Genomic DNA, 16500 nt, shown 5'->3' on the forward strand with positions numbered 1-16500 from the left:
GGATGAAAGGAAAAGGTGTTGTTGAAAGAGAAACGTGCATTATCAGCTTTTTTGCCCATTTTCCTAAGGCAAAAGAGCTTTAGCCAGTGATGATTTGTAAATGTGTTTGAGTTCATCTGTCTTCTCTCTCTCAGCATGGTAAAACCCCGTGGCTGTTCTCAGAGAGTGCAGAAGGATAAGAAACCAAAGTTACAAAACTCCTTGGATTTCACAAAAAGTAATCAGCTGGGAAGAGGAAAGAGGCTGTTAATATTTCTGCTGAAGGAAAGGCTGCAGAAATGAACCTTAAACGCTTTCCACAAAGTGGGAGCAGGGGTGGGGTCATTGCCCTGTCTCATTGAGGCTATCCAGGGAAATGTTGGGATATGTCACAAGCCATTTTAAACACAAGAGAATTCCGTCAGAAAGCATAAACCAAGAGAGGGCCAGCCTTGTATTTTCTAGATAATCTGAGCCATTTCTTGGTGTGTCCAGCTACATGCTGCACGGAGCCTCAGCAGGAAAGATGAGCAGGATTGTCTTCTTTATTCATTTATTAATCCTGTGGAATTGCTTCCCTGGGTTTGCACAGCGATGGAGAAGTTCCGTGCAGGATGGTGTAATCCATCTTGGCAGAGAAATGCTTGGAGCTGAGTTGCTTCAGGATTTATGTGGTGGGAAAAAAAGATTTGAAAGGCCTGTCATTCACATTCATGGGTGATCCTTTTCTGTCTGGATAGCAAAGTTAGGCAGTCCTTTAGGAAAACAGGGATCTGTTTGCTGACAAGCTGTAGGTCAAATAAAACCTGACACCCGGTCAGAAGCGTCGTGTCCTGGCCTGGAGTCACCTGCACCTGATGAATTCAAAATTGGGCTGCAACTGCAGGGGCTGATTGGAGCAAAGCTCTGTGGGTGTGTGGTTTCCATGTCTGCAGCTCCATGGCCCAAGCTGTGATAATTCCCTGCTCTAGTTGGGCATTCCTGGGATCACTGTGGGATCAGCACTTCTGTGCTGCTTTGACTACTGGGTCCTGCAGAGTGGATTTGGAAATTTTCCTCCCTGGGACTGAAGAATTGCAAATGGGGTTGTCGCTGACCTACTGGCAGGGTTTGGGCTTTTTTTGTCAATAGCTGGAGGGGAATGAGAGGCTGGACTAAATTGAAGAGGAAACAAAACATGAAATTGCGGACAAGAAGTTGCCAACTGATGTCAGTGGAGCTGGAGGATACTCGGGCAGGCATCCAATGACAGAAGCTCAGTGAATATAAAGTGAACAAAACCTCCTTTTTCCAGTACATCGATTGAGGACAGAACTGCATTTGGATCAAAAATCAGTCAGGTTGTCTTCCTTGAAGATCAAAATTGAGGGAGGATGGCACATTCTTGACAGTCATTCCATTTTATGCTCTTTCATTGCACACTGGGGAGCTGAATTTTTTAAGAGCTCTTGAGCTACATCATAAAAACCCTTTAAAAAGTTTCACACACTTGTATTCATTTTACAGAAGACAGTTGCCATTATGTTGGACATTTTTAGAGTTGTTTGGAGGGAATTTATCCAAGCAGTGGCTTGTGACTCTGTCCTTGCTGTGACCTTGCATAGGGAAAAGGCTCTTTCCAGGTGAAGGGAAAGCTGGTGGTGTTGCTGCAGAAAGCAGGTAAACACCTCACAGGTATCCTTGAGGGAAAACAGCAAAGCTGTTAGAGCTCCACACACGTGGGATGATGACTGGATGAAAAATTGATATGATGATAGCCAGAGTGCTTCTTCCCACCTTGCATTCTCCTCTCACCGAGGCCCCAGCCTCCCTTAGCCCTGGCTCAGGGACTCATTTCTCCATCCCTAACCCTGCCACGTGAATCTGATCCCAGTTAAGTTGGGTTCACCTATTAACACTTTTCCTTTCCTGATTTGCCAGAGCCAGGAGCTGTGGGACACCTGAGTTTCACTGAGATTCTGGACACCTCGCTCAAGGTCAGCTGGCAAGAACCTGTAGAGAAAAATGGCATCATCACAGGTATCAGCTGCTATCTCTGCTTTTATTTACTTTTTTTCTGTTCAGTGTGGGGGGGTGGAATGTGTTGTTGCAGTGAAAAACTGTGAATTGGAGCATTTAGGGAGAATTTGGGCTCTTGCTGGTTCCCTGGCCCCTCCTCTGGGTAATTGAGATGTCACCAGGGAGTGTTACACAAAGTACAGCTCCAATTACTGGCAGCTCATGATTGTGGTTGCTGGAAAAGCAGTTTGTGTTAGAAATCAGCTCCCCACAGGGTGTCTGGTCTGCTTAAATCCTCCGTGACCTCCACCTGCTTTACTGAATTTTTGGAAATTTGTGAGACCGTGCTTGGCCTTTGGCCCAAGGGTGGGGGGTCCCTGCACAGAGTTCACAGCTGTGAAGTCTGGATTGGCATTGCTGAGGTTTGCAATCAAGACCAAGCCTGAAATCAGCAGAATCCTTCCTCTGTGATCAAGGGGTCTGGCTGTGGACTGCGTGACGGAATTTGCATGTCATTACTTAATCTGTTCTAAACAATCACAAGGGTTCAGAACTCTCTTGTTTCCCTTTGATGAGTCTGCCATTTGACAAGCTATTTATCTACTTACTGTGTGCCAGTGAAGATACAACAGCGGCAACTTCATTATTTTTCATAAAGGAAGGAATAAATACTTGAGGAAACCTGTAGTTCTTATCAACAGAGGCAATATTGTTTTCAGATGGGAAACTATTGCAGCTGCACAGGATGGACATTCCATTTAACAAAGGCTTTCAAGGTTTTGAAGCACAAAAAAGCTCTCAGATTTTAAATTACTGGAGGTAGTTGAGAAGGAAGAAAATCTTTCTTGTGGATCAAAATATTTTGGTTTTGGAGAGTTAAAATGTTCCATTTTTTAAAAAATTGTGTTACCGTTTTTTAAAAAATGCATTTTAGCAGTTAAAAAACCCAGGTTTTATGACCCTTGACCACTGAAACGTTACATCAGTCTAATTTCCTGGAGCATTTTAACTCTGCCAGGTGTCATTATTTTGATGGGGTTTCAGTTGTGTTTTCTCTGTGACGTGCACCATTCGTAGCTGTGCGCTCCGAGCTCATGCAGATCACCTGCCTCTCCACCATGGAAACCTGCCTGAAATATGCACTGATTTAAGTGGTTTGAGAACAGAAACTAATGACTCCTGAAAACAGAGCAGTATTGATTCAGCGAGGATGGCCAAAGCCTTTCAAGCCCAAGTGCTTAAATTTAGGTGCCTCCATCCAGGATGATGTAATAGTGATCCTTGTTAGGCAGCAGACAGCAGCTCTGTGCTTGGTGTTGCAGAATTACTTTGCTAAAAACAAGCTGCCCCTTCCCAGAATGGGTTGAAACCTGACAGAGCCCAGTGGTGGACTGGGTTATATTTGGGGTAAATTGTTTCAGAAGGAATTAACTGAAGATGTTCTCTAATTCAGGACAAAACACCAGTGTGAAAATGCCCAGCTGAGTCTATAAGGAAAAAGAAACCTCCTTAATGATGCAAATTGCATTTGGGATAGAAAAACAGCAAAATTGTTCATGCCCTGAGCACCTCAAAGGTTTAGAGAGGGCTGCTTGGAGATCTGAGTGCCCGGGGAGGCAATTATTCATCATTTCTGCTCACTGATGTCTTTACTGGACCTTCTTGTTCCCTGCGCGGGCGCTGGGAGGAGGGCAGCACGCAGGGAGTGCCCAGCAGCCAACCTGCTCTGGGAAATTGCCCATTACTCTTGCTGTAAATCTCAGTATCTTCCTCGTTCCCTCAGCAAACATTGATTTATGAGGATCTGGATGTGGACGGACAGTTGGTGATTGGGTGTAGTGCTCTCGTGTAGAGAATTTACTCCACATCAACAGAAAATTATTTCTGAAACTCCCGTGGTCATTAGTTCCCGTTAGGCAGAGTTCTGTGGAGTGCCAGAGCGTGGGGGAAGGATCTGTGGCACCTTCGCTGTCCTCACTCACACTGAAGCCAGGGGAAACCCTCTGGGAAATCCAGCCAAGCTCCCCACACACGTTTCTGGCAGGGATCACATCTGGACACAGGGCTGTGTTCTCACCAGCCCCATGGCCCAGAGTTCTGCCCAGCTGCCCCTCAGGGTGGCTGAAGTGCTACTTGGGGTGCAGTGCTTGTTGTTCCTTTCCTTCAGCACTTTTTTTTAAATTTATTTTTGCTATGCCTGATTGCGTTTGGCTTTGTGTCTGCTCGCTGTGTATGCACACATTTTCTGGTCTCATCTTTTGTCTGACTGGAATTTAACTATGCATTGGGGACTGAAATCCCTGACAGTAAATACTGCCCCTTTGCCTTTTCTTCATTTTACACAGGAATTCAGGATATTTTTCTTGGTGAATATTTTTTTCCCCCCCAGAAAATAAATACATAGGGACTATGTGCTTAATGGGCAGGAAAGCTGGGTCTCATCCTGTGGTCACCAGGGAGAAGAGATAAAATGTCCACAGAATAATCATCGAAATTTGATGTATAACCTAAGCTTATCCAGATGAGAGGGGAGATATCTCAATCACTGAAGATTGCCTGGTGCATGATGAGTGACACTTTCTATTGTCCATAAGCAACAAATGGATAGAGGGAGCATTAAAAGTCCCCTGCTTATCTTCCTCTGGTTATTTGTTGTCTGGAACAGGCTGCACCCACAGCTGTTGAAAGAAAAGGGTGTTTGTGATGGTCCTGTGGCAACTCCTTCACTGAGCATCAAATGCAGGGGACAGTCAGCCCCCACCTTTCTGCTCATCCTCTGTTAACTCAGGAAACAGAGTCCTTAAACTTCATCAAAAACTTTCTACAGATTACAATCCTGTCTGTGCTACATCTGTGCTCTCACAAATGATTCTTAAGCCTTTTCAGAGAGCATCAAAACACCACAGTGTTTCCAAGACATCGGTAAATTACTGAGTTAATTAATTCCCACTCAGACTCTTGCTTAAAACCAGTTCCAGATGAGCATTCACGAGTTTTTCCCCTTCCCCTCTGCAGTGCAGAGTCAGAGGAGCATTTGTGGTGTAGCTGGAACTGTTGAAGCATCACCTCCTTTTATCACTGCCCTCTCACCTGAAACTTAATTAGTGACTGTGTGAACACACTGAGCCCATTTTCATGCAAAATCAGGTTAAGATGAATCCCTGTCAGTGATGGCAGCTCACAAGAGAGGACAGAGAACATCTCACACCTCTCAGACTCTTGCTTTTGGCTCGTGAGATGCTGCTTTCTTGCTGATGAACACCATGAGGGATTTTGCTACGTCGATTCATATATGTTAATCGGCTTATCATGTCTCCTTATTTAAAAAAAAAAATTAAAAATAAAGCCTCTTCAAGCCCTCCAACTGGTCTGAATTCCTCATCTTAGGTGATGGGAACAGGAACCCAGTGGGGAGTTTCTCTAGCCAGTTTGCCTTGTGCATGGTTCACACAGTGGGATTCCTTTCTGTTAGTCCTTTTCACTCACTTCAATTTCACAGGCATTCAAGAACTATGTGTATTTTTTTTTTTTTTTTCACCCTCTGAGTCAAATCACAAAGAAAGAGGCAATCAAGCAAACTTTTCAGACTTGCTTTCCGGGGGCTGGCACAGCGAGGTTCGCATGGGTTCAAATGAGAACAAAGTGGGACTGGGCAGGAGGAGGACAAGCAGGTTTGGAGGTAAAATTGAGCAAATCAGACGGCGGAAAGTTTCAAAAGTTCTTGGAAGGCAAGTGGTTATCAAAGAGATAAAAAGGAAAGCCTGGTTATGATAGAAGAATAATATGGAGGTCAGGGCAGGTGCAGCTTTGGACAATGCATTGGCTCCAAGACGGTTTTGAAAGAAAGGATAATGATTCACCCTGCTGAAGGATTTCTGCAAGGAACAAGCGGTGGGGAGTAGAGGTTTTTCAGTTCCTAGAAGATTCCCACAATGTTCCTGCCTGATAGTTATTGTCAGATTGAAATTGTCAGATTTCTAAGTATTTCTAGACAGGCAGCGCTGAAGGTTACTTCAGCATGCAAAGGGAGAAAGCCCTACTAAGCACATAGGGATTTTTAATTAGATATTCCAATAGATGTTATATTTTCCAGTGTTTCTTCTTAGGGGTCACAGAATCAAAGCCCACCTTTCTGTCAGGTTATTTCCAGGTTTCCAGGCCATTTCATAGAAAAAAAAGACAGCTGAGACCACATGTCCTCCTGACAGGGAAATAATGCTCTGTGAGGTACCTGTATCAGCCTTTTATTGGAAATAACAGCACTTTTAAAATCCTTGGGTATTTTAGCCAATATTTACTTCAAGGAGGGTTTATTTCTGTTTATAAAGGGTGATCACGAGGCACGGCATAAGGAGCAAGGATCTCCTGCAGGGAGGAATTCCCTGGGCTGTTGGAGAGCCGTGTCCTGTAGAATTGTATTTTATAGAAATAGTTTGCTCTAGCTCACCCCTAGAAAATGTATAGTTTATCCTAAGTCTGTACCCTCCCTGCAGTATCACGTTATCTGTAACCTCATTGGCTGGAGAATGTTACCGCGCCCCTTTGAACCTCGGTGTTAAGAATGCAAAGGCAGAAGGCTCTGCCTCTTTGCCCCTCTTCTCTTAGAAGCCTCCAGATTCTCCCCTTCCCTCTCCTCCCTTCCCCTTCCCCCCTTCCTTTCCCCTCTCCCTCAGTGAATAAACCCTCACCTCATCAGCACCCCACCAGCATCTAAGTCTCTTTGCCTGCCAGCACGGGAACACCCACGACCCTAAGACTCTGGGGGTCTCCTGGGGGATCCCCCCCGAGAGCCCCCCAAAATTTAAACTACAACAAATAACTCACCAACGTCGGGCAACAGCACCAACGACCCTGATACAAGGATCTCCTGCAGGGAGGAATTCCCTGGGTGTTGGAGAGCCGTGTCCCCCTGACCCGTGGGTGTTTTTTGCAGGGTACCAGATCTCCTGGGAGGTGTACGGCAGGAACGAGTCCCGCCTGGCCCGCGCCCTGCCCAACAACACCCTGGAGTACAAGATCACGGGGCTGGCCTCGCTCACCACCTACACCATCGAGGTGGCCGCCACCACCGCGCGCGGCCGCGGCTGCGCCACCTCCTCCACCATCTCCTCTGGAGTGCCCCCAGGTTGGTCAGCCCGCAGGAAACAAAACAAAACAAAACGAATCAAAACGTGCTGGTTCTTGGTGTTTCTGCGCTCCAAAGGTCACAGGTTACTTCAGTTCAGAGGTAATAAAAATCCTTTTATTTGTGAAGCGCCAAAGTCCTTCGCCGCGTAATTTGGATTTAATTTTTGGAGCGGGCTGAAATGTTAACGTGAAGGCATTTGCAGCTTGAAGGTTCCAGAAGGATGAGGATGTTTCATACAAATACAAAAAAAAAAAACGTTGTAGGTATGACAATGGAATGGTCAAAGTAATAAAGTGGTTACAATACAGCATCTCTTGACATTTACAAAGTGACATCAGAATGGAGCCTGAATCAATTCAAAGTATTGCTTTGGGGGAAAAAACAGAGTTTGGGTGATATTAAAAGGGAAAGGATTTTCCATGTGGAAGTAATATAGCTTGTGTCAACTATGAGTGTTTCACTTGTGTAGTGAAACTAAAATCTTATTTACAAGAATTTGAAGTTGTGGCCTGAAAAAATATTTGGGAGGTGGTAGTTCTGTCCCACATTGTCTGAGTTACTATTTGGGCACCTGAAAATTTACCCTTTTTGTATTTTGTGTTTAAAATTCTACACTCTGCCCCATCCAGTGTAAAAAGCAAACTGAACAGCCAATTCATACCTCAAACAAGCAGTTTCAGTTAATACAGAAGTTACAGAAGTAGAATCTCCCAAAGTGGAGCAGTTATTGCTCATCACTGAGGCAATCCAATTTTTCCCTTCTGCGGTATTATTTAACTTTTCTGTGTGTCCTGCAGTATGTGTTGCCCTTCTTTTCCCTAATCAGGGGTAATTGTGACAAGCTGCAGGCTGGCTCAGTGCCGTGACATCTGATGGCAGGATGCCTGCCAGATCAGATAACAGCATTAGCCCACTTGGGCAGGGGTAGTTTATCGACCGTGGTTCCCAAATGGAAGTAAGAACCAAGAAGTACTGGGTATTTCTGCATACCTGAATTATATGCCAAAACCCTGCCCATTTTTGGCCTGCTGCACTTGCACAGAGTGCAGCATTATCATAAAATTACAGAATGGTTTGGGTTGGAAGGGACCCGAAAGATAATTTAGTTCCAACCCCCTGCCATGGGCAGGGACACCTTCCACTACATAATTACTGATTATAATAATTATTTCCATTTGTTATAAGTGCAGGTAACTATTGGGGATTTATTCTAAACACTTTATATTTAATCTCTTTCCTGGCCTTGCTTTCGTTGTTAATTCAGATGATATTAAAAATGTAAATGGCACTGTAATCTTGACTGACGGGAGGCAAAGATCAGATTTTTCCTCATAGGAAGTCTCCCTCTTTATTTCCTACAGGAAGGGAAAAAAAATCATCTACTTTATTCAGGCTTCAGAAATGCCCTGGAAAACCCAGGTATTATAGGCCAATATTAAATACCCTACTCAAAACTTTGAGGTTTTTTCAGTTATAGTTGTATGTCCTTTAAGAAGTAAATAAGAATTATTGTCATTGTATTCTGGGGAGACAGAAGTGCAGTGGAATTAGGTGACTTGGCAGACCTGGAGTTGGGAAGTGTCTTCCCCCCAGGACCAAGAGGGTTTGTTCATTGGGAAACTTCTCTAAAATAGTACCTGTAATTCTGTAGATGGACTCTTTCTCTTTTCGTTTCATCTGTAAAAAGGTGGTGCATGCTCAGAGAGCAGAAATAGTAATGCTGTAAAACTCTGCCAAAAATAAAAGAAAAATAACCACAATTGGGGCAAAAAGAGCCCTTTCCCCTGTGTTTTTTATGCTGGAAACTGAATGTCAGCTTGTGTTACTGGCTCCTAGAGTAAACAAGGAGTGTTTCTAGTTCTCATTTACTTTTCTGTTTCTCCAGAACTCCCAGGTGCTCCCACCAACCTGGTGATTTCCAACATCAGCCCTCGCTCTGCCACGCTTCAATTCCGCCCAGGCTACGATGGCAAAACCTCCATCTCCAAGTGGATAGTGGAAGGCCAGGCAAGTCCCTGACAAAATTATCTTAATGACATTTCTAGGGGGTTAAAAAGAGCCTCACTAATGAATTCCTGTCGGGATTTCTGTTTTTGTTTAACTTTGGACCAGAGCTCCTCTATAAATGATCTGGAGTGGCATCCAGGGGGTTCTGGGAGGGTTGGGATGCAGGGGAGTTTGAGAATTCAGAAATGTCTGTGTCAGCCAGGGAGAAAAGGGTCAGATGAATGCTGGGACTTCTGTTCAGAAGAACAACAGAAAAATGTGATATTTATGTATATATATATATGTAGAATGCTTATCCTTTAAATAATTCACATGGGGCTTTGTGTGTGTGTGTTCAGAACATCAGGTACACCATAAACAGCACACACAGCAGAGCTTTTGTGCATCCATCTATTTTAAAAAGGATTTCAAACTTGTGTTTAGGTGCTGTGAGGTGTCTTTTCAAAAGTTTGGAATTATTATCTCATAGATTCAAAAGTATAGGAGGAATTGCACTGAACAGTAAAAATACCATTATTCATGAGATTGAGTGTATTTTTCTATCTTGGAACGGAATATACCAAGGTTTTCTATCCAGGCCTCTAGATATGAATAGGATGAATTCTCTTCTCCATCAGCTTTAAACAATATCCCTCTTTCTGCTGTCATTATGCCTTGGAGGAGTTATATATTCCTCGTTTGTTCTCCTGACAGATGAGCTTGGCTTCTTCCTTTTCCACCCACAGGTCTTTATAAATACTGTAATCTGTTTTTAAGACCAAATGTTGGACTTCTTAAATCACCATCACCACTTAGACATGTTGATACAATCACTTCACTTGCTAATGAGATTGTTGTGAACAAGTTGGTGCATTTTGTGCCATTTATATACACATTATGGCATATTACAGAATTAAACACCAAAATCCAATAATATGGTGGCTTAGCACATTCTGAGGAGCATTTTCCTGCTGGAACAGCACATTGATATTGCTAGGAATTTGTTAATTCAGTGAGTTGCAGAATGCTTCTGAAGTGAAGCAAATTTGAATGCTTTAAAACTGCAGTGATAATTACCATGAAGTTCATCTGCATCCTTGAAGGGCCCTGGGTACATAAAGTGGTTTGAACAGTCCTTGGTGTGCAGGGAGGGTCTTTCTTGTTCACAAACCCTCACCAACATCTCATGCATCACTAGAAAAGTCCAGGGGGTTTTGGTTCTGATAGATCCAGGAATTATTTGCTCCTTTTGGGGAGCCAAGTCCTTGTGGAATCTGGGCAGTCCTTCTAACCACGGCAACCCTCCGAGTTTCTGCTGCGCCACACCTCCCTGCTCAGCTTCAGCACAGCAAGAAATGTTGCTCCTAGTGGATTTCAGGAGAAAATAAAAACTCCTGCTCACCTGATTAATGAGAATCAGTTCAGGTATGCAGTGAAATTGGTGAGTCCTCAAGGATACAGCAAATCCTGTTTCCAGGATGACAGCTGCATATAATCCTTTGTTCACAGATCCTTTCTGCCAGCACTCCTCTCAAACTCTTTCTCTCTCAAAGTGCCATTTCACAGCACTTCCAGCCAATCTGAAGCAGAGCTCTCGTTGTCCTGCTCCTGTTCCCTCTCCCCATCCCACTAAGCCAGGCTTTCCCCCCTCCTGCCTTCTGTGTGTGCTGACACAGGATCAGACCTGGAGCTGCTGCGAGCTCTGATCCAGCCAAGGATCAAATGATGAGTTTGAGACAGATCAGCCCTGCACAGGCTGTGTGTGACCAGAACACCACTGTGAGGGGAGGGGGTGTGAACACGGCCCTGGGAGCAGAGAGAGGGGCAGGAATGCCTCTGTCCCCACATGGATCTGAACTGCCTTGGACCTGCCTACCTTTCAAAGAACTTTCACAAAATTGATTTTTGCTGCCAGTGCCACCCCAGTCTCCATTTCTGCTTTTGATGTGGTCTGAGCTGGGATTTGTCCATGCTGGGATGCAGGCTGATGTTGCAACCTCTGTATTTTAGCATGGACAACCATAATTGCTCCTTAGGACTGTGCTGGATTGAAGGGCTGTGCTGGATTGAAGGGCTGTGGCTGTACAATACTGAAATGGAGGGAGGGGTTTTGTCCTTCTGGATCTTTCATTCACTGACCCATGCACAGCTTTTAATAGCAGTGTTAAGTGTTTCATGCCTTGGCATTAAATTAAAAGCCACTTAAGGGGTGGTTTAGCACGCTCTGATTTTAGAGCTGATGGTATTGCCAAGGGACAGGATGACATTCAGCTATAAAACACTAATCTGTGATTTGGGCGTTTCATCTGTGCCTTCCCCCTCTGCAAGCTGGGCAACACCTTTGCTTTGGACATCCCTGAGAATTCTGACTCTTCTCTTCCATCTCTGCTGAGAATTTACCTCTCACTCTCAATGTCTGAGTCCTTACAGACAAAATTCGGCTGTTTTGTATTCACAAACACAACCAACCTGCCACCAACGTGTTTTCCTTCTTTGTTCCTTTATTTGGCAGAAAGCTGCCTTGGTGAGGGCAGGTCTAGAAAATGTTCCAAGTGCTCCAGTTTGGCTGAGAGCCATTTTTGAAGTCTGATACTTCACGAACAATTTGGATGAGAAACACAGCTGGGAATTCCAGCTGACGTGAAATTTTGTGCATCTGGCCATGGTTTCTGCTTTTTGTGCCTGGGTGTAAATTCATGGGAGCCACTGTGGAACTAATTCTCTATTATGTCAATGAACATGAGAGGAGATCAAGTCTTTAAGAGTTTAGTGTTGGTAGATACTGAAATATCAAGCGTTAAAAATCCCATTTCTGTGTTTTTAGTGAAGGTACATTCTGTACTTTTGAAGGGATTTCTTAAAAATCACTAGATTGTTTCTTTTCCATCCTTTTTATCTAGACTCAGGACTGGAGGAAACTGGATTTCCAAACAGAGAACTACAGAAATGTACCAATGTACTTCTTTTTTTTTTTTTCTACTACATAGAGTATAGTTTAAAGGGAAGAGGCTCAAATGTAATATAAAGGTTCCAATGACACTTGTTCAGAGGGACCAGCAGTGCCCCTGCCTTGTGGCATTGACACTCACAGGTAACTTGTTCCTCCACAAAGAATTTCAGTAAATCCTTCCAGCCATCCTGTCCTCTCAGATGCAGTTAGAGCATTTATTGCAGACTTTTTTTGGCAGTTTTTAACTACAAAACCCTGCTGGTGTTCAGGTAGTTTCATGTTTGCACTCTCTGGCAGTCGCAATCCAGTTTCTTGTTTTTCTTATGTTGGAGTTTTCCTGGGGTTTTGTCAGGAAAAAATGTGTATAAATTGCTCATGGAATGGTTTGTGTTGGAAGGGATCTTGGTGATCACCTTTTTCCAACCCATATTGGTGGGTGCTCAGTCCACACCATTGAGCTGATTGCAGAATCTGGGATAACTCCTCCCCACTCAGATGTGTTTTTCTGGTGATTAAATATTATTTGCAGGCAGCACAAGAGCTGCAGAAAGGCTGAAAGCTGTTTCTGAAGAGGTATCCCATTTCCTGGAGCCATGAGTGTATGGGCTATTATAGAGAGATTTTGCTTAAAGCCTTTCTGCTGGTTTTAGAGGAATTTTTGTATCAATGTCATGGTGAGCAGGAGCAGAGTTTCAAAGTGGTAAAACCTTTAAAGAATTATCTCTGTGTTGCCTTCTAAAGCTGTGAGTTGGGAAAGGAGTCACAGCTTTACCCATGAATTTGTGTGGTTTGGTGGGTGAAGGCAGTGACCCAGATAGGATTCATCCATTGCACCAGGTGATGCTCAGGGTGTCATTTTCACTTTGGAGCTGGTAAATAAAGTGTCTGAAACTCTGACAGTTTTATGCCCTTGACAACCTCTAAATCAAAAATGGCTGAATCGATGTAAGGATTTAGTGAGAAAAAAAATTGCAGCCGGGCTGACATCCCCTGAACCGAATTCCTCCCAAAGCGATTTCAAACGTGTGAGTTATGGACCCCTAAAACGAGGACTCTGACACATCTTGAACTATAGCAGGACATGGGGTTCCTCTATAATGTACAGAAACGTTGTGTTTGCCTTTCCTGCAGTTAGTACTTCGTGGCTGAAGTTTTGGAGGTGTTGCTGTCTTACACATATTATTTTTTCATGCCAAATTTTAATTTTTTCGAGTTTTCTTTTTAAAGTCAGAATTCTGCGACTTTGCCCATTGAGCGCAGAAAACGTTGAGTCATCTCATAAAATATGTAAAGTTCTCCTTTTAAGAACTGGAGAAACTAATACGTGGGGAAGTAAAAGGTTCTGACATCACTCTCCCAATATTGTTTTACGCTGCCTCATTTCTGCAATAATAAAGGAATATGCCCTTTTATTGGATATTTGTACTGCCTTGGGAGCAGCTGAGGGAATGAATATGTGCTGAGCAGTGATGGCTGATGGCTACTGAGCATTCCATGAAGTGTCTCAGGGGACAGAGGTGTTGTCATTGTGGCAGCCCTGGGGTCCCTGGGGGCTGTGGCCCCGTGGCACAGGGATCTGGGAAGGTGCAGAGTGTGCTCCTCCAGGAGTTTTTGTGCTGATGGGAACAGAAAAGCACTGGGTGCCTCATCTGCCTCCCAAAACAAAGCACCCACGAGCTGTGTGTGATCTGTCAACAAACATCATCCTGCTCTGAAGTGTGCACACACTGTTATCCAGGAAAACAGCTACAAGAAAGGAGCCTTTAACTTCACTTGATGTTCTGCAGAGAGGCTCAGAGTGGGCTCTCCTGCCCCTCAAAGGACTCTTTCATCCCAACCACTGCCCGTGCTTCTTTCTGCCCCGTGGGAATCCCTTTGTACTCTGATTCTCCAAACTGATACGTTTCCTCTGATCTGACATCAGAGTGCTTCAGCAAAAATAATTTCCTTTTCCTTCCACAGGCTGAAACTTTGAATCTGCTATAGATTTTGGGGAAGTTAAAAATATAAAGTCCGTCACTGAATATAAAATCCATCACTGAAGGTTTTCTTCTAAGGCTCGCTTCTGAGAACACATACATACACTGTTATATATATATATATAATGAAACTTCTTCCAAGCAACATGGACCTAGTACAAGATCCTTAATATTTCCACCTTTGCAGCCCACTAGAAAATGTCTCACTGAGTCAATGTCAGCCCTGCTGGGCCATGTGGTCCTTAATGTGTATTAATGACCTGCCTGCTCTGCACAGCAATTGCAACCTGTGGGCCTTTTCTTTTTTTTTTTTTCCTCATTATTTTGTTAGGCAAGAAATATTTTAAAAAGCTCTCACTGCTCTTAGAATACAAAAAAAAGACAACTTAGTCACCACTGGAGATTATTTGCAGCCTCCTTGTGGATTGCTGCTAAACAATTACTGCAGCACTTGGAGGTGATGCTGTTACGTGCAATATTTGCAAAAATAACCATTTACTCTAGACTTCCTACAGTATTAATAGAAAATTCATTTAATAAAAAACGTTCCCTGTTTCTTTGACTGAAATCAACCCTCTCATCCTTTCTTTGTTTGTGTAGGGTTTTTTTTTCCTTTTAAATCTCTTTATCAACTCTTTGTTCTCCAGGTTCAGTTTAGGGATGTTCAGTTTTACCGTGCAGACCTGTCTCAGCTTGTTTCCCTTCAGCTCCCACATCCACGGGCTTCACTACAATTTATGGAGCTTGGTTAGGACTGGGAATTTTAAAAGGTCCATAATTTTCACTGCCATCTATTTTCTGTGTTGTTTAGTGTGGGGCAGTGACCTTGATCCCCAACAAGTCTGAAAGGCCCATCAAGACCTGCTCAGCCACATCCTCCACGGAATCAGTGCTCTGCTGGGAAGATCAGAGAGGTCTCTTTCCACAGTGCAGTGCAGAACTTATTTCTCTGGCCTAATTTTCTTTGTGTCATTTCTTCATGCACAAACATAAATATGCAGCACATCAAGTCCTGGGTGAGCGAAGAACTAAAACATCTATAAATAAATCAGGCTGCTTCTCCTGAAGGGAAAAAAAAAAAAAAGAAAAGAGTGAATGAAACCTAATTTTCTATTTGAAGTACTTGGGGTATGTGAGGTACTTTGGGCTGTGGTGCCTGTTGAGTGTTTGACAGCGTCTGTGGCTGTAACTCATACACAGAACTTGCAAGGGATCTGCTTAAAAAAGATTAAAGGAAATAGCTCTTTACACAGTGGGTTGTGAGCTTCTGGAATGTGTTGCCACAGCAGCCTGTGGGAGGAGACGGTGCCAGCAGGTTAAAAAAGGGAAATGTCTGTGGCTGTGAGGTCTGTGAATGGACACTGAAGGGAAGAGGTGCCCAGGTACCCCCTGCCACCCCTCAGCCCCTGGCTGTGGGCACCAGGGCGAGGGGATTGGGCTGCACCCATCCTGTGTGGCAGGGTTGGAACGTGCTCAGTGCTGGGGAATTGTTCCAGGGGCTTTGCCTGAGCTCCCCTGGGTTCAGCACCTGCAAATCTCCAAAGTGAAGCCCAGCCACCCACCCCTTCCCCTCTGCCCTTCTCCACACTCGTGCCGTGGCTCTCAGGCACTGCCCTGCCCACGCGTGCTGCATCTTCCAGCTCGGGCTCTGGCCTCTCCCTCATTCCCTGTTGGCTTCCTTTTAACTCCTGATTCATCTTCATTTAATCTCCAGAAAGCTGCACAGAAAGCAATGCTCAATTCTCATCAGTGTTTAGTCCCTTCTAGCACTGCTGTGGCTGAGGGCCCATGTTGGGCAGCATGTTTGATTAATTAATACAAAGACTTGCTCATGGAAAAGTCTGGTCTAAGTGCAGAGCAGCAGATGAGGTTAAAACACTTTTGTTCTTTGACTTTGTTCTTGTTTCTCTGTCTTCATTTCCGTGGCGTTTTGCCTCCATTGAGACTTACTTAGTATGCATCAGTTCCTGCAAGTTATTATCAAGGCTATTTTTCATTCTCTTATATTACTACTTGATACTTTTGTATTGTGGCAGGAAGATTGAACAGGGTATTATTGCTCTCATGGTGTTTTTTCTGGCATGGATCTTATCACAGGATCCAGTGAAGTCCCATCAGGTACAGGGTGACTTGGCAAACTTGGCTGGGTTTTCTCTTTACAAATAACTAGTCATGTAAAAATCAGTATTAACTGGAAAATTTGTTTAACAGCATTTGTGCTTCCACTGCTGTGGTGACACACATTGTAAAAGAGGTTATATGTATTTATTTCTATATTTTCACATACAGGTAATCTACTTTGTACTCCTTCTTACCTTTCCCTCGTACAGGTTGGTGTGCTGGGTGATGAAGAAGAATGGGTGACTCTTCATGAGGTGGAGAATGAACCTGATGCTCAGATGCTGGAGGTGCCAAACCTCACTCCTTACACTCATTACAGGTAAGAACAGCAAGTAATTATCTGCAACATGGGGAAAAAA

General features: G+C 43.9%; 1 protein-coding gene across 6 annotated transcripts in view; it reads left to right on the forward strand.

Annotated features, from left to right (window-relative positions):
- SDK1 (sidekick cell adhesion molecule 1) overlaps positions 1-16500 on the forward strand; it is a 385946-nt gene that overhangs the window by 281724 nt on the left and 87722 nt on the right. For all 6 annotated transcript variants that reach the window (XM_063414764.1, XM_063414763.1, XM_063414762.1 and 3 more), the window contains 4 exons: positions 1900-1998; positions 6911-7102; positions 8991-9112; positions 16351-16460. In XM_063414764.1, coding sequence (XP_063270834.1) covers positions 1900-1998; positions 6911-7102; positions 8991-9112; positions 16351-16460 — 523 coding nt within the window. The remainder of the gene's footprint in view (positions 1-1899; positions 1999-6910; positions 7103-8990; positions 9113-16350; positions 16461-16500) is intronic.

The sequence above is a fragment of the Prinia subflava genome, chromosome 17, assembly GCF_021018805.1.
Source record: "Prinia subflava isolate CZ2003 ecotype Zambia chromosome 17, Cam_Psub_1.2, whole genome shotgun sequence".
NCBI lineage: Eukaryota > Metazoa > Chordata > Aves > Passeriformes > Cisticolidae > Prinia > Prinia subflava.